We start from the raw sequence: 17,730 nt of genomic DNA on the forward strand, positions 1-17,730 counted from the left end.
ATTTCTTTCTAATTTATTTGTATTGGCTTTAATCTTTGTTAATTCCTTCTTCTCTGTAGGTAATAATATTGATAGTAAGAGCAGCAACTATTGTTGAGTAGCTACAACATATCAGGCTCTGGCACATAATAAGCATTCAATAATCTAAGGTCGGTTTGACCACAGTCATTCACAGACAAAGAAACTGAGGAACAGAGAGGTTATTAACTATAAGAACAACTTGAAAATAGTTTTTCATTTTTAGTAAGAAGCTATTTAAGGCAGTTTTCTTCTAAGTACAGCTCTAGACACAACCCATATGTTTTCATATATGATATTATAAATGTCATTATTTTATAAATATTCTATATTAAATATACTTATAAAAATCTTCCGCTATGAGTTCTTCTTTGGTCCAACAGTTATTTAAGAAACTGCTGATATTGTTTATATCTAAATTGTTAAGTGAGTTTTTTAAACATGACTTTTTTATTAATTTCTAGTTTTAGTATCAAATTGTAAACAACTATGTTTGGCAAAGTATCTGCTGCTTAATTTATATAAATTTAATTTGTGCCTCAGAGATTGGTTCCTAAACTTACCTACTATCGGGAATTATCTGCAAGAGTTTTAAAAATAGAAATTTGGACTAACAATCCAATTAAAAAAAGAAGCCAAGATATAAACAAACAATTCACAGAAAATAAATACATGTGCTCCTTAAATACATCAGCTCAACATAATTCAATAAAATTATTGTAAATGTAAATGACATTAAAATACTATTTTCCCCTACCAATTGGCAAAAATCTAAGTGTTTGACAAAATAGTCTGTTGGAGAGGCTTTGGAAAAATGAGTACTATGATCCATTACTAGAAAAAACCTCAAATTTATAGAGCTCCTACAGAAGGCAACTTGGCAATATCTATTAAAATATGAATGCATTTATGTTTTGACCCAGTCATCTAACTTCTGAAAAATTATTTTAACCCATACAAATTGACATGTGTACAAAGTCACTCATTGCAACATTTGTGATACCAAAATACTGGCAATGGGGGATCTACATTAATAGGGATCTATTAAATAAATTATTTTACATCCAGGTAAGGGAATACTATGCAGCAGTAAAAGGAATTAAGAAGCTCTTCGTGTACCAATATAAAAAGAACTGTAGATATATCATTAAGAGAAGCACATTACAGAACAATATGTTCTACAGAATGCTAGAAATAAGGAGGGAATAGGAATATCTATTGTTATTTATGTCTTTATACATCTTACATGTTTATATTCAAATATATATGTATGTTCATGTTTAAATTTTTATTGTCTTTTAAATGGTAGAAGCCTAAAGTCAGGGCTTTGTTTTTTGTTTTTCACTTTGTACCGAGATGATTCTGTTGCAGCACACTCACAGAAAACCACAGATCTCCTTACAATCAATTTGAGTAAATATTCTATAGGCACTTAAAAAGAAGAAGTCTCACACAACACAATCAACAGTTCAACTGCTATAGAGATGATGACCTGAAACCTATGTATTCTTATTGACCAATATCAACCCATTAAATTTAACTTCTAAATAAAAATAAAGAAGCAAAAATCTCTGTTAGAGGATCAAAGTTTGATAGCTAAATATAGATACAAATCAAGATCAATATATATAATTAATGTGAATATTGAGATTATCCATATCCTCTCATTTCTTATCCTAATTATCTGTAAATGATAAGAAGTGTGTTATAATCTACCACTACAATTGTATTATGTGAATTTCTCCATATTTAATCACTGCATATGTGTGTATATATACAATGATATATATGCATCATTATATATACTGTTATAATACATACTATTAATAATAAAAAGGCTCAACAGATATCTTCATTATGGACCTTATCTTTTCATCATTAGACAACAGCCCTTTCTGTCACACTGATTGCTTTGTTGTCTTGAATTCCACTTTTCCATATTAATATTGCCAACTCTGCTTTCTTTTTGTATTTAATTGTTATAACCTTTCTCAACACTTTTCTTTTGAAATATATTAGATACTTTCTTTAATAAAATAAAGACAGATTGATTGATTTGTGGGGGGGTTGGGAGGAGGGATGATGCAAATTTGAATCTTTCTTTTTAATGGTGGAATTTAACTCACATATTTATTTTATATATCATCTATGTAATTTAGACTTACTTCTTTTTAAGTTAATTTTAATGGGGTGATATTGATAAATCAGGGTACATATGTTCAGAGAAAACATCTCTAGGTTATTTTGACATTTGGTTATGCTGCATTCCCATCATCCAAAGTCCAACTGTCTTCTATCACCTTCTAACTGGTTTTCTTTGTGCCCCTCCCCTCCCCCAACCCCCTCCCTCTTCTCCCCCCCACTCCGTAACCCCCACACTCTTGTCCATGTCTCTGAGTCTCATTTTTATGTCCCACCTATGTATGGAATCATATAGTTTTTAGTTTTTTTCTCATTTACTTATTGCACTCAGTATAATGTTATCAGGGTCCATCCATGTTGTTGTAAATGATCCGATGTCATCATTTCTTATGGCTGAGTTATTCCATAGTATATATGTACCAAAGCTTTTTAATCCACTCGTCCACTGACGGACACTTGGGCTGTTTCCAGATCTTCGCTATTGTGAACAATGCTGCCATAAACATGGGGGTGCATTTCTTCTTTTCAAACAGTGTTATGGTGTTCTTGGGGTATATTCCTAAAAGTGGTATAGCTGGGTCAAAAGGCAGTTCGATTTTTAATTTTCTGAGGAATCTCCATACTGTTTTCCACAGTGGCTGCACCAGTCTGCATTCCCACCAGCAGTGCAGGAGGGTTCTCTTTTCTCCACATCCTCGCCAGCACTTATTCTGTGTTGTTTTGTTGATGAGTGCCATTCTACTGGTGTGAGGTGGTATCTCATTGTGGTTTTAATTTGCATTTCCCTAATGATTAGTGATGTTGAACATTTTTTCATATGCCTATTGGCCATCTGTATGTCCTCTTTGGAGAAGTGTCTATTCATTTCTTTTGCCCATTTTTTGATTGGATTCTTTGTCTTCCTGGTATTGAGTTTTACAAGTTCTTTATAAATTTTGGTTATTAACCCCTTATCAGATGTATTGTCAAATATATTCTCCCATTGTGTAGTTTGTCTTTTTATTCTGTTCTTACTGTCTTTAGTTTGATATAGTCCCATTTGTTTATCCTGTCTTTTATTTCACTTGCCCATGGAGATAAATCAGCAAATATATTGCTGCAAGAGATGTCAGAGAGCTTATTGCCTATGTTTTCTTCTAAGATGCTTATGGTTTTACAGCTTACATTTAAGTCTTTTATCCATTTTGAGTTTATTTTTGTGAATGGTGTAAGTTGGTGGTCTAGTTTCATTTTTTTGCAGGTAGATGTCCAATTTTCCCAACACCATTTGTTGAAGAGGCTCTCTTTACTCCAATGTATACTCTTACCTTCTTTGTCAAATATCAGTTGTCCATAAAAGTGTGGGTTTATTTCTGGGTTCTCAGTTCTGTTCCATTGATATACATGCCTGTTCTTATGCCAGTACCAGGCTGTTTTGAGTACAATGGCCTTGTAGTATAACTTGATATCAGGAAGTGTGATACCTCCCACTTTATTCTTCCTTTCCAAGATTGCTGAGGCTATTCATGTTCTCTTTTGGTTCCATATAAATTTTTGGAATATGTGTTCTATATCTTTGAAGTAAGTCATTGGTGTTTTAATTGGTATTGCATTGAATTTATAAATTGCTTTGGGTAATATAGACATTTTAATGATGTTTATTCTTCCTAACCATGAGCTTAGTATATGCTTCCACTTGTTTGTATCTCCCCTGACTTCTTTTATCAATGTTTTATAATTTTCCGAGTATAAGTCTTTAATCTCCCTGGTTAAATTTATTCCTAGGTTCTTTTTTTTTTTGGTTGCAATGGTGAAGGGGATTGCTTCCTTAATTTCTCTTTCTGACAGTTCATTGTTAGTGTATAAAAATGCCTGATTTCTGAGTATTAATTTTATATCCTGCCACCTTGCTGAATTCATTTATCAGGTCCAATAGTTTTTTGACTGAGACTTTAGGGTTTTCTATATACAATATCATATCATCTGCAAATAATGATAGTTTTACTTCTTCTTTTCCAATTTGGATGCCTTTTATTTCTTTTTCTTGTCTGATTGCTGTGGCTAGGACTTCCAGAACTATGTTGAATAAGAGTGGTGAAAGGGGGCACCCCTGCCTTGTTCCTGATCTTAAGGGGATTGCTTTTAATTTTTGCCCATTGAGTATGATGTTAGCTGTGGGCTTGTCATAGATGGCCTTTATCATGTTAAGGTATGTTCCCTGTATTCCAACTTTGCTGAGAGTTTTGATCATGAATGGGTGCTGGATTTTATCAAATGCTTTTTCTGCATCTATTGAAATTATCATGTGGTTTTTCTCCTTCCTTTTGTTTATGTGATGAATCACATTGATAGATTTGCGAATATTGTACCAGCCTTGCCTCCCAAAAATAAATCGCACTTGATCATACTGTATGATTTTTTTCATATATTGCTGGATCCGGTTTGCTAATATTTTGTTGAGGATTTTAGCATCTAAATTCATCAGGGATATTGGCCTATAATTTTCTTTCTTTGTGTTGTCTTTGCCTGGTTTTGGAATCAGAATTATACTCACCTCATAAAAGGAGCTTGGAAGTCTTTCTTCCTCTTGAATTTTTTGAAATAGCTTGAGAAGGATAGGAGCTAGTTCTTCTTTAAATATCTGGTAGAATTCACTTGTAAAGCCATCAGACTCAGGACTTTTCTTTTTTGGGAGTTTTTTGATACCTGTTTCAATCTCATTTGTTGTAATTGGTCTGTTTAGGTTTTCTGATTCTTCCAGATTAATTTCTAGAAGATTATATGTTTCAAGGAATTTGTTCATTTTATCTAGGTTGTCTAGTTTTTTAGCATACAGTTCTTCATAGTATTTTCTTACAATATTTTGTATTTCTGTTGTTTCAGTTGTTATTTTTCCACTCTCATTTCTAATTTTATTTATTTGAGTCCTCTCTCTTTTTTTCTTGGTGAGTCTGGTTAAAGGTTCATCGATCTTGTTTACCTTTTCAAAGAACCACCTCCTGGTTTCATTGATCATCATTTCTGCTCTGATCTTTTTTATTTCCTTCCTTCTACTACCTCTGGGCTTTCCTTGCTGTTCTTTTTCTAGTTCTTTTTATTTATTTATTTATTTATTTTTATTCATTTTAGAGAGGAGGAGAGACAGAGAGAGGAGAGACAGAGAGAGAGAAGGGGGGGGAGGAGCTGGAAGCATCAACTCCCATATGTGCCTTGACCAGGCAAGCCCAGAGTTTCGAACCGGCGACCTCAGCATTTCCAGGTCAATGCTTTATCCACTGTGCCACCACAGTCAGACCTTCTTCTAGTTCTTCTAGATGCAGGGTCAAGTTGTTTATTTGAGCTTTATCTAGCTTCTTAAGGTATGCCTGTAATGCTATAAACTTCCCTCTCAGGACTGCTTTTGCTGTGTCCCATAAATTTTGAGTTGATGTGTGCTCGTTATCGTTCGTTTCTAGAATTTTTTTTATTTCTTCTCTGATCTCATTGTTAACCCATTTGTTATTTAATAGCATGCTATTTAGTTTCCAAGTGTTTGAGTATTTTTCAGTTTTTCTGTTGTGGCTGATTTCTAGTTTCATGCCATTGTGATCAGAGAAAGTGCTCGATATGATTTCAATCTTTTTAAATTTGTTGAGACCGCTTTTGTGCCCTAACAAGTGGTCTATCCTAAAGAATGTACCATGAGCACTTGAAAAGAATGTATATTCTGCTGCTTTAGGGTGAAAGATTCTGGAGATAGCTATTAAAACGAGTTGATCTAGTATGTCTTTTAAGTCTGTTTCTTTGTTAATTTTCTTTCTTGAGGATCTATCTAGTGATGTTAGTGGGGTGTTGAAATCCCCTACTATTATAGTATTGCTGTTGATCTTGCTCTTTAAATCCATCAAAGTCTGCTTTATATATTTAGGTGCTCCTATATTAGGTGCATAAATATTTATAACAGTTATATCTTCCTGTTGGATTGCTCCCTTTATCATTATGTAGTGACCTTCTTTATCTCTTACTATAGCCTTTGTTTTAAAGTCCATTTTGTCCAATATATGTATTGCTACCCCAGCTTTTTTTTATTTCCATTTGCGTGAAATATTTTTTCGACCCTTTTATCTTCAGTCTATGTGCATCTTTTGTTTTAAGGTGTGTCTCTTGTAGACAGCATATGTATGGGTCCTGTTTTCTTATCCACACAACTACCCTATGTCTTTTGATCGGATCATTTAAACCATTTACATTTAAGGTTATTATTCATATGTAGTTGCTTATTGCCATTTTATTCTTTAAAACTGTATTCCTCTTTTGCTATATTCTTTTTCACCTTTGAGCTGTTTACAACAGGCCCCTTAGCATTTCTTGCAGCCTTGGTTTGGTTGCAGTGAATTCCTTGAGTTGTTTTTTTTTTGTCTGGAAAGCTTTTTATTTCTCCTTTAATTTTAAACGATAGCCTTGCTGGATAAAGTAGTCTTGGTTGTAGGCTCTTGTTTTGCATTACTTTGAATATTTCTTGCCATTCCCTTCTGGCCTCAAGTGTTTCTGTTGAGAAGTCGGATGTCATCCTTATGGGGGCTCCTTTGTAGATGATAGTCTTTTTTCTCTAGCAGCTTTTAATATTTTCTCTTTATCACTTAGCTTTGGTATTTTAATTATGATGTGTCTTGGTGTAGATTTCTTTGGGTTTCTCTTTAATGGAATCTCTGTACTTCTTGAACTTGTGAGATGTTTTCCTGCCTTAATTGAGGGAAGTTTTCAGCTATGATATGTTTGAACAAAGTCTCTATCCCTTGTTCTTTCTCTTCTTCTTCAGGAACCCCTATGATGCAGATGTTATTTCTCTTCATGTTGTCACAGAGCTCTCTTAGAGTTTCCTCAGACTTTTTGAGTCTCTTTTCTGTTTTCTGCTCTGCTTTGTGCCTTCATTTATCTTGTCCTCTAACTCACTGATTTGATTCTCAGCTTCATCCATCCTGCTTCTAATTCCTTCCATTGTGTTTTTCATTTCTGATATTGTATTTTTCATTTCTGACTGATTCTATTTTATTATTTCATTGTCCTTTTTTATATTTGCTATCTCTTTATTTAGGTGTTCATAATGACCATCTATTGTTGTTCTAATATATTTGAGCATCCCAACAATCGTTATTTTAAACTCTGCATCTGGTAATTTGATTATATCTGACTCATTCAGGTCCTTTTCTGGGGATTTCTCTTGATTCATTTGTGTTGCATTTCTCTGCCTTCTCATTTTGTCTGTGTAAGAGAAGGTTTTGGCCACTGGAGTCCATTGGGTGTGGCCTCTGTGTTCCCTAGGTGTGGTCTGTCTGCAGGCCCACCACCCCCTCTGCTGTTGCTGGCTAGGGCGTTTAGGTATGGGTGTTGCCGGTGCCTGCCCACTGGGGCTGTTGCTGTGGTTTCCGCCTCTCCTTTACAGGAGTAGCTGTGATCATGTGCTCGGGTGTACAAGCCTCGGTGGCCTTGGCCTTCATCCCGCCCCTGTGGGTGGCACTATGCTCAGCCCTGAGGGCAGGGTTGAGCACCTTTGCTCAGCTGCGGGTCTCCACCTGATTCCTTGCAGGAGGAGCCCGCTTGTAGGACAGTTGCAAGCCTTGGCTCCACAGGCCGGGCGGGACTGTGTGCCCAAGCTCAGTAGCGGGATTCCACCTGTTCTGGGCTTTTGGCTCCAAACCTATGGGAGAAGCCGGCTCCCAAGTTAGGCCACAAGCCTTGGTTCCGCAGGCGAGGCAAGGCTGTGCTCCTGCGCCCTTGCTGAAGGGTGGGTCTCTGCCCTTCCGGGGCTCCTGCCCTTCCCCCACAGGCTGGGTTGCAGGCAGTCTGCAGCTGGGCTTGACCACTTTTGCACATACCCTCCTCCGCAGCCGGGCAAGACCGAGCTCACACCTGGGCCTCAGTGGTGGCCAGCCGGCTTCCACCCTTGCCGACAGAATTGCGCTTCCATGTCCCACTGCTGCCAGCCCACGGGCGAGCCCTCAGCTGTATGGGTGGGGGCGCTGCAGCTCAGTCCCTAAGACTCACTACTGTAGTCCCGAAAGCTCCCTCCTTCTAAGCGACTCTGCTCTGAGTACGCGCAGGAGAGCTTGTTTGGCTGGTGTCCTGCTTCCCTTTGCTGGTATTGCTGTTTCCAGGGGAAATATTCACTTCAGATTTGGGGAGTGACTCGTCCCAGGGGTTAGGGTGGCTGTCTCTCAAAATGTTTCTCTCTGTGCCTCCTAGATTACACTCTTTTCCTGCTACTCCGGTCCTCTCCTCTCTCCCCATCTTCCGGAGCCCCGGGTGAGTGGTTGTGAGAGAGGTTTTCTGCATGGTCCCTTTAAGAAGAATCCTGGGTCTGAGAAATCAGTCTCTTTCTCACAAACAGTATCCTGTCTTGTTTCCAGCTAAATATTGTCCATATGCCTCTTCTAGGCTGTGGGGCTGCAGGCTGGGGCTTTGTTCCTGGGACTCAGGACCCTCCCCTCTTTGCTAAATTCACTTCCCACCATGCAAGTCTCTCCCAGCTGCTGTTCGCTCAGGGGAGCTGGGCAGCCCTCTCCACGTTTCTGCTTTTCCTACCAGTCTCAGTGTGGCTTCTTCAGTGTTCCTTGGTTGAAGAGTCCTCTTAGTTTAGTCCAAAGTTGGTTTTTCCAGATGATTGTTCTTAAAATTAGTTTGTAATCCACTTTGGTTCTCGGAGGTGGAAGTTGGTACGTGCACCTACTCCATCGCCATCTTGTCTTCTCCCAGACTTGCTTCTGTTATCATATTGATTCCTTTATGTTCTTTTTCTATATGTGTATGTTTTCTTTGTCTTTATTTATTTAGAATGTTTTCATTCTACCAATGATTTTATATTCATGGTATATTAAATTTTCATCAAAATATGTCCAGCTATAGCTTCCTTTCATTAATTTTTGTCTGATAGTGGGCGAGTCTTTTTGATATGCAGATTTAAATCTTCAGTCACCTTAAAAACATCAATTATCCATGTTTAAATCTGGCTCACCATCTTCCATATTTATTATAATTTTGCTTATCATTTTGAAGTTATGTTTTCTTTTGAGTTATGTGAGAGTTTCTTAAGCATGTTCTCAATATTACTAACTTTTGTTCTTTGTTGCTTCTAAAGCCATTTAAAATTTCTTTAGGCAATTTTTAGTTTCTTATATTATTTCCTTAATTTAACCAGAAAATTTTTATCTCATTCTATTGCCTTATTTTATCTTTTGCCTTTTCTTTCATACTATTTATTTTTTTCTAGAAGTTTGCTGAAAATACCAAGTTAATAGAGATCTATATTTACTTGGCTTTCTGTAGTAAATTCTTTCCAAAACTTGATTATTTCCCTACCTGCTAATGCTAGGTTATGCTTTTTTAGATGCAGAATCTTTTCTTTCACTGACTTGTGATGATCTCCTCTTCTTCCTCCTCCTCGTCCTCTTCTCCCTCCCTTCATATTTAAACTTGAAAAAGAAAAAAATCAATTTAGGCTTATTTGTTTCCAAATTGTGGGTAGATTCTTCTTGGCTACTCTTGTGGCACAAACAGAAGCTATTAAAATATCTTTCTCAGATTTTAGGCTGAAGAGCTATTGTTATAAGACATCAATTAGGCCCTGGCCAGATGGCTCAGTGGGGAAAGCATTGTCCCAACTCACCGAGGTCACGGGCACATATGAGAAACAATCAATGAGTACACAACTAAATGGAACAACTAGGTGGAACGAGTTGATGTTTCTCTCTATCTCTGTTCTCCTCCTCCTCATCTTCAATCAATGAAAAAGTTTCTTTAGAAAATAAGACATCAATTAAATAATCCAGAAGCCTATGAGGAATGAGGAAGAAGCTGGGACAGGAGTCCCTGCCAACTGGGAAATTTCATCTCTGCACAATTTCTCCTTTGTATCTGGTAAAACGGCAGAGCCATGAGGCCAATGTTTTTATGTCTGGTTTTCAATTTGGCCTGGTCATCACTCTAAGTGCATGATGGGATTGTCCAACTTCCTAGCTGGTATATAGCTTCTCTCCACCACCCTACCCACTGGCCTTCTATGTGGGAGAGTCACACGTGAGCTTGTCCTTGGGCTCCCCGTGGCAACACATTTCAAATGCTGTTGGCTCAAAAGCACAAAAGTGATTTCATGTGGAAAGACCCCAACTGTTCAGGACTCACCTTTACTTCTAAAAAGTATAGGACTCCCCTAGACTCTCCAATTTCATATATTCCCACATCACACTGCTTTCTAAGGAAGGGGAGCTGGAGTTCAACTCTCAATATCACCTACATTATAGTCCCAACTGCCCCACAGATTACAGAAATAAAAATTGATCTGTTACGTTTCTGGCGTCTTTTTCTAGTTTTCAGTCCTGATGCAACATTTCAGATAGGATCTAGTTTTAGAAAAGAGATCCTTATGTTCAACTGTCATCTTACTCAGAAATCCTACCCAATTTAGGTCTGATTTTTATTAAGAAAGGAAGTAATTCCTTTTACAGAGGTTCACCTAGCTCAAAATCCTATTCGGAAGTGGGGGTTCAGGTACTGCTCTCCGAGAAAACTGGTTCCAGTGGTTTAAATGATTCTTCCTTGCCTTGCAAATATTATTTCTAGCCAGGTGAACCTCAGTTTTTAAAAATTGCTCCCTTTTTTTTCTAATAAAAGAATTATATTTACTTAGAAGCATTCAAATGTCAACAAAACAGCTGCAACTTCTTTGCAATTACAGAGTGGTTTTCAGGTAAGGAACAACAATTACTTCGTGTAAGCTGCATCAGAGACAACAAAAGATGAAAAGCCACCATCCCCACATATAACTAATCTGTGCCGTGCACCAGCAAGAAGCTGCTTTAAATTTCCATGCCAATCTACAACCCCCGTACGTACGGTACCAGGCAAGGTTAGTGTCTACTGAAAATGCCATGAGGATAGGGCTCTCTAAAGACACATTCGGTAGTGTGGTAACTATACAAAAATAGAAAGACACTGCACAGTTTAAAAACAAATCTTACACAGTCTTACATCTCAATTTTTTTCTTCTTTAAAAGTAGTGGGTTGTGTACTGGGGTTAAATGCTTTGTAGACGAGAAAAACTACTGTGCTAGAACCAACTAGTTCATCATCTTCACCTTCATCTCCCTCCTCCTACTCTTCATCTTCCTCATCTTCCTCCTCCTCCTCCTTCTTTCTCTTGCATTTTCCAGCCCCGATAGCTCCTCCACCGCCGCATCGGGCTTTCCCGTCACCCGGCGTGCAGCAGTACCTTCCCCTCCCTCTCCTCCAGCCCAGCGGCCTCCTTCCACCAGGCTGCTGTCACCTGCTGCAGCGTCACCTCGCGTCTCTCCCAGCTTCTTTGCAGCATCACCCACGGACAGGCCGGGGTGCTCTCCTTTGGTTTTTGGATGATACTCAGAACAAAACAAAACAAAACAAAACAAAACAAAAGGCCAAAGGAGGCCTCCTGGGTGCTTTGGGATCCTTGAACTTCTTTTTGAAGGGATATAAGTTTTCATGACAGGCCTTGTCGCCTTTGTCACGTCTCACATTTTCCTTTCTCTTTAGCAGACGGTGGGTGCCCCACCTGTCTGGAGCACGTCTGAGAACACAGAGAAGCTGACAAAGGCACCGGGGGCTTCTCCCTGTGTTCCGCCCGGCAGGTTTGCACAAAGACAGCATGTGATGACATTTTGCCTCTCGGCTTTTTAGGATCTCCTTTGCCTGTGTTTAATTATTTTTCTTCCTGCCACTTGAGGGGGCAGGCGATGGGTAGCCTGGGGCAAGGCAGCACAGGCCTAGGGCCACCACTGTGCCCACCACTCCCTTTTTGTCAGACTCACCAAGGAAGAAGCCCTGCTCGAAATGGGACTGGCTCTACCTGCCGCTGCTGGCTGGGGCTAAATTGTTCCCTTTCTTCATAAAAAGCCAACCAAGACCAGATGGGTGCTAACAACTTCCTGGTACCACCCCACCTCTCCCAGAGCAGGGTTATGTGTCCCTGTCCCCTCCCATATTTATCTCAAAATTTGGACCAAAAAACCAAACATGTTTTCATTCTTTTCCAAATACCTTCAACGACTTCCAATTCCATTCAGCAAATAGGGACCGGGAGCTGGCCCGGTTCACAGCACTCTGCTAAGCCCAGCGCTCGGCCTGCACACTGGCCGTCCTGGCTCCTCTACCAGCCCACCATGGACAGAGAAATAAGACACAGAGTCCCTGTGCTCCCCCAGCATCTGTGTATATCACTAAAATAAAACCTGTGACACACGTTAAAAGCCTCTATTTTTCTCTCCCACTAGACCTTGAGAGAGGAGGGACCACGGCTCAGTTGTCATTGCAGCCCAACCACCTATCACATTTCCTGGTACAAAGGAGGTTCTACAAGACATGTCAGTCAAACCAAATAGAAACCGGTCCCAGTTCCCGCCTGTGAGGATATCACAAGCCAAAGAGGTCCTGGGCTTAGCTCCTGCTGTGACCACCCTCCCATGTGCGGAACCCAGCACATACAGAGATGCTTTGGGATCTATATTCCCTGACTGGATACAAGCCACGGGCAGTGTTTAGCAAACCCTCTGCCAGGATGATTTGGGGTCGTGTCTCTGCAAAAGGAGCTCCCGACTTTTTCTTCCCATCTTCCTCACAGCCAGAGACAGGCAGCTGAGGGTATGGCCTATGTGACCTGAGACCAGGAGATTGCTCTGACCCTTGCAATCAGTCAGCTGGCATAAACACCTGGCCTCCCTGCCTGGCAACTCCAACATAGCCCAGTCTGTTCCGCCAGCACACCCAGACAGGACTGGTCAGACTGGTATTTCCGGGTCCCTGCTACTAGGGGTGTGGCCTCCAGCAGTGCAGCAGCCCTACCTGAGAACAATCCGAAGGTACTCAATGCCCTCTGCCTCCTCGCACTTGATGGACAGGAGCAAGTTCCCCAAACTGCTGCCAGTACAGTAGAAGTTCAGATGATCCTAGAAACAGAAATCAGGTGTTAGCAGGGAGGAGGGGGACCTTCCAGGCATGGCCCCCTAAATCACCTCCTTCACCACGAGAGAGAAGCACCACAGCAGGGAAGAAGAGAAGGATGCTACAGCTGCTGCTGCTTCCGATGAGGAGGAAGGGGAGGAAGGGAAAGAGAAGCATCACAGTAATAGGCTCCAACCACCAAGTCCTCAGGCTGTCAGTGCCAGGCACTGCGCTAAGGGCTGACTCCCCATTATCTCCTTTAACCCAGAACTTTCTGGGGGAGATAACATCACCATCCGCATTTCACAGATGGAGAAAATATGTTCAGGAAGGTTCAGTAACTATCCAGGGTCACACAATTAGTAGGTGACAGATCAGGATTCAAACCCACACATATCTTGACTGAAGCTCAAATTCTTCACCACGAGACAGTCCATCTGCCTGCTCCCAGGGAGCAGCCCCGGCCCGTTCGGACGATCGGTGAGAATGAAGCCAGGAGGAGCCCTGGCACATCCACCTAGTGGAGCAGGGGGGTGGCTGGACAGTGGCTCTCCCCCTGGCTCAGGGAGTCCCCCTGGACCTGCTCTGTTAGGCTGGGGCCCTGGGATCTGCATTTTAATAAACTGGGCTGGGGTCTTCATCCATTTCCTCCCCTGTGAGACTCAGCAAAGCTGACTTTGGCTGGAGACTTCCAGAATCTACCCTGGGGATTTCAAGAACCTGGCAAAAGAGCAGAATATATTTAAAGAAATGTCACTGTCACTGTTGAGCACTCAGAAGCTCACAGCACCTCACGTAGTACAAGTACCTGGGGACCTATGTGCATGAGGACGTGAGAGATCTGTGCCATTCCGACGGAAATGGACACTTCAAGGGTACAAGAATATATGTTTTCCTTCCACTCTCCTTCAGCCCCCAAACGCTGCCCATCCCATGGCCTCCTGGCAGTGGTCGGCAAACTCATTAGTCAGCAGAGCCAAATGGCAACCGACTGAAATTTCTTTTGAGAGCCAAATTTTTTAAACTTCGACTATATAGGTAGGTACATTGTTATTCACTTAATTAGGGTACTCCTAAACTGGCCTTTGCTAAAAATATCCTCAATCTGAGAGCCGCATGTGGCTCGCGAGCTGCGGTTTGCCAACCTCTGTGACCTAAGCATCTGCTGGGGGTGCCCCCACAGGGACCCATCACACTGAGCCTTGGGACTTCTGTCCACCCCCTGGCCCCCTCCCCAGGAGCAGAGCCAGTCAGGCCTCTCCAAGGAGGACAGAGGTAGGCAGCAAGAAGCGGGCAGGGCCAGGAAGGTACAGAAAAGAGGGGGGCAGCTGGGGAGGAATTCCGGGTTCCCCTCTGGCAGTCCTTCCAGCCAGGGGCCCGTGGCCTCACCTTTCCCAGGAAGTGCTTGCGGTAGGCCCTGGCTTCACTCCTGCACTCAAGCTTATAGCCAAAGGTGCTGGGGCTGAGGCTGTCCTCTTCCTCCTCCTCACAAATGCTGCTGCCCAGTGAGGTCGGCGTGCCCACGTTCTCCGGGTCCTCGATCCAGTAGCCCCCAAACTGGGGCAGGACAATCAAGGGGTATGGGCCTCCCTTCTCCACAACCTGGAGGCAGAGGGAAAGTCTTACGCTGCAACCTGCCCTCGATCTGCAGGAGACGGGGAGGGCACCAGCGGAGGTATCCCCCACCTCTGAACTGCTGCATGAGGGGTACCTCCATATATGAGGCCAAAGGCAGTAACACGAATCCCTCCTCCAAGCCCCACAATATCTCCCACTTCAGCTGTCCCAATTTAAACATGGGGAAAAAGCTGAAATCACAAAGGAGAAGAGGCCTCAGGCCCTCAAGTCCCCATCCCAAGGTTCTCACCCCCACGGGGTGAGGGAGGAACCATGACCATCAGCTCCCCTAGCCTTGCCCCAGAGACAGAATCCAGGGGCTCCTACCTCATCGATGCTGGGGTACGGGATGTAGTCGTCCTGCAAGACAAACGAACAAGGCCGCCGTTAGTCCCAGCAGTGCCCGTGAAGTTGGATCCCTGTTTCCACTCCCTCTCCCAGGCCTAGGGAGGAGGCGTGCTGGGCAGCCCGGCAGGCTGCACCAGGGTTTGGGGAGCATCAGTGGGAAGGACACCAGATGGACGAACAGGCTCTGGCTTCTCTTGAGTTCTTCCCCAAACTGACAGAACCTGAGTGCAAACCGGGCAGCTGAAGAAGCAGCACACAGAGGAAGGACGACGCAGGACACAGGCACACTGAACGCCACACCCCGACTGACACTAGCTTCTCACCAGGAGGCTCCAACAGGGAGATGGCCCTGGTCCTACCCAGCACTCCCTCCAGGCAAGGGGACTGACCTCCAGTGATAAACTGCACCCCAGGGCCTTGGAAATAGAGCCTGCAGCTGATAGCTAATGCCTGCTAGAGCCTGGAGCATGAAGCCTGACACCCCTAAATACTGTTTGTGGTTTGCTTAAGAGAGGAGCCAGGCCAAGCTGCAAGCCTTAGGTCTCCCCCGAGGCCTTCACTCCAGCTTGCTCTGAAGTTACCCTAAAGGCATTAAGCCAGGGCCTACCTTGCTGACCACCATGCACTAGTCAACAAAGGCACAGCCACTTCAGTGGGCCTTGGTGAAAATCAGAGTTAGATGGTATAAGATAGTGAGCCCGGCATGCTGGCCACTCCCCCTGCCTTCTTCTCACCTGGCCCCTCACCTGGCCCGCCTGGCTGCCACCTCACCCACCCAGCCCACCTTGTTCTTCTGGGGTCCCGGCTTCTGCTCTTCAAGCTTGATCCCCTGCAGAAACAAGGAAAAGAGGATCCATGGAAAAGCAAGGGTCACAAAATAAAGACCAAACAGAGCAGTCCCTTGGGAGCAACTGCCAGTTGGGGGTTAGTAATAATAACAGCAAGGGCTGCCCCGTGCTGGGCCCTTAGACGTCACACACCTATCACACTCAGACCTCACAGCAGCCCGGATGAGGCAGCAGGCAGGGTGTTAAGAGCACAGACTCAGCCAGATCACCAGGGTTCAAACCTCAACACTGTCACTTATGACCTTACAACCTTGGGCAAATCACAGAACAAAATCTCTCTGTGGCTCAGTGTTACCATCTGCAAAATGGGAACGATAATGGCACCTACTATAGTGGTGAAGGTTAAATGTGGGTAACATGTTAAGCCCTTGGAAGAGTGACTGGTACATAGTAAAAGCTATGACATTATTATCATGAGGTAGGCAGGATTACCGTCGTGAAATATCTCCCCCGGTCTCTCAGAGGATGAGGTGAGGGGCAGAGTGGGAATCCACACCTGTGGGGGTCAGAGCCAGAACTCTGGACCTCATGCCATACCAGCTCCACCCCTTCCCTGGTGGAAGGACCATGGGTAGCAGGCACGTAGCCTGGGCCTGGGCCTCACTCTGCCACTATCCTACTTTCAGTGACCCCTGACAATGTTGAGACTTTTGCAGCCTTCATAACTTCATCTGTGACATGGGGATTCTAGCACCCACCCTCCCACCTCACGGATGCATCACTGCAAGGATCAGACACCTTGACGGGGCCTGGACAAAAAGGGTTCCCCTGCAGGCATCTGGAAAACTCAAGTTCTGACTTAACTGGGTTTTGTGGGAGGAGAGCACCTGGTGTTCCCACAATTATTTGCATAAATGCAACTAGGGTAGAGACAGTGGGACAGTAGGAGAAACAGAGCCCTTCTGGAGAGAAGGGAGCCCAGCAGCAGCTGCTGTCTAATCGTAATACAACACAGAGGGGCTGAACCTGGCACAGCACGTTCCTTCTGTCATCTCCTTTGAAGCCCTCAGCACCGTTTTACCAATGAGGAAACGGAGGACCAGGAAAGCATTTGCTTGCCTACTGTCACACACCTAGTGAGTGGCAGGGCCTGGATTTGAAGCCGAGCCACCTGCCCACTGTGTACGACCAGGTCCCGCAGTTCTTGGAGCTCCAGGTTCCTGCTCACTGGGCGGACTTAGACTTCAGTTTCTATGGACTTCTCTGGGCTGAGTCACCCTGCAGCACTGGTCAGGTGGGTGTGGGAGAGCCCCTCCCACTGGACAGGTGCTCCTCTCACCGCACAGGGAGAAAACCACCTGGGTGGCCCTGCAGATCCTTTCCAGGGAGGCAAACTGAGCAGGATGGGGAAGGGGCTGATGTCAGAAGTTTTTTTGTGTGTGTCCTGTATTAGTCATCCCAGCCTGGGAACAGCCCCTAGGCAGGAGAACAAACCTCCTCCTGTCCTCTCCCCTCCCCCACGACAGAGCCATGGCCTGGCACTCTCCCCTCTGTGTGTCATCCTTTGCACCAGGTAGAATCATTCTCTCTCCTTCCCTTGCCATGAAGAAATTGAAGTTCAGGGAGAAATAATGACTTAACTGAGGTCATTCAGCTAGAGAGTGTCAGGGTTAGAACTTGAACCCAGAACAAAAGAACCCAAAACTGTGCCCTTAGTCCCTGTTGCTTCACAGGGGCTGCGTCCTTTTTCAAATTCCTGAGTCCAGGGCTAGGTCACTCCCAGACCTTAGTTACATCTCCTCACAATTCGCAGAGTGCCCCGGGCACTTGACTGCTCAGCATGAAGATAGACTACACCCACTCTCAAGGACAGAATCAGTCTTGTCATGAA

General features: G+C 43.4%; 1 protein-coding gene and 1 pseudogene across 10 annotated transcripts in view; both read right to left on the reverse strand.

The window, feature by feature from the left end:
• RAP1GAP2 (RAP1 GTPase activating protein 2) overlaps positions 1-17,730 on the reverse strand; it is a 242,789-nt gene that overhangs the window by 52,226 nt on the left and 172,833 nt on the right. For 8 of the 10 annotated variants that reach the window (XM_066363456.1, XM_066363461.1, XM_066363460.1 and 5 more), the window contains 4 exons: positions 15,836-15,880; positions 15,031-15,063; positions 14,476-14,688; positions 12,988-13,091 (listed from right to left, as the gene is read on the reverse strand). In XM_066363456.1, the coding sequence (XP_066219553.1) occupies positions 12,988-13,091; positions 14,476-14,688; positions 15,031-15,063; positions 15,836-15,880 (395 nt within the window). The remainder of the gene's footprint in view (positions 1-12,987; positions 13,092-14,475; positions 14,689-15,030; positions 15,064-15,835; positions 15,881-17,730) is intronic. The other 2 variants (XM_066363457.1, XM_066363465.1) reach the window with 1 other exon arrangement.
• Positions 11,146-12,208, reverse strand: LOC136394256 (high mobility group protein B1-like; annotated as a pseudogene).

Source organism: Saccopteryx leptura, chromosome 2 (assembly GCF_036850995.1).
Source record: "Saccopteryx leptura isolate mSacLep1 chromosome 2, mSacLep1_pri_phased_curated, whole genome shotgun sequence".
Taxonomy (NCBI): Eukaryota; Metazoa; Chordata; class Mammalia; order Chiroptera; family Emballonuridae; genus Saccopteryx; species Saccopteryx leptura.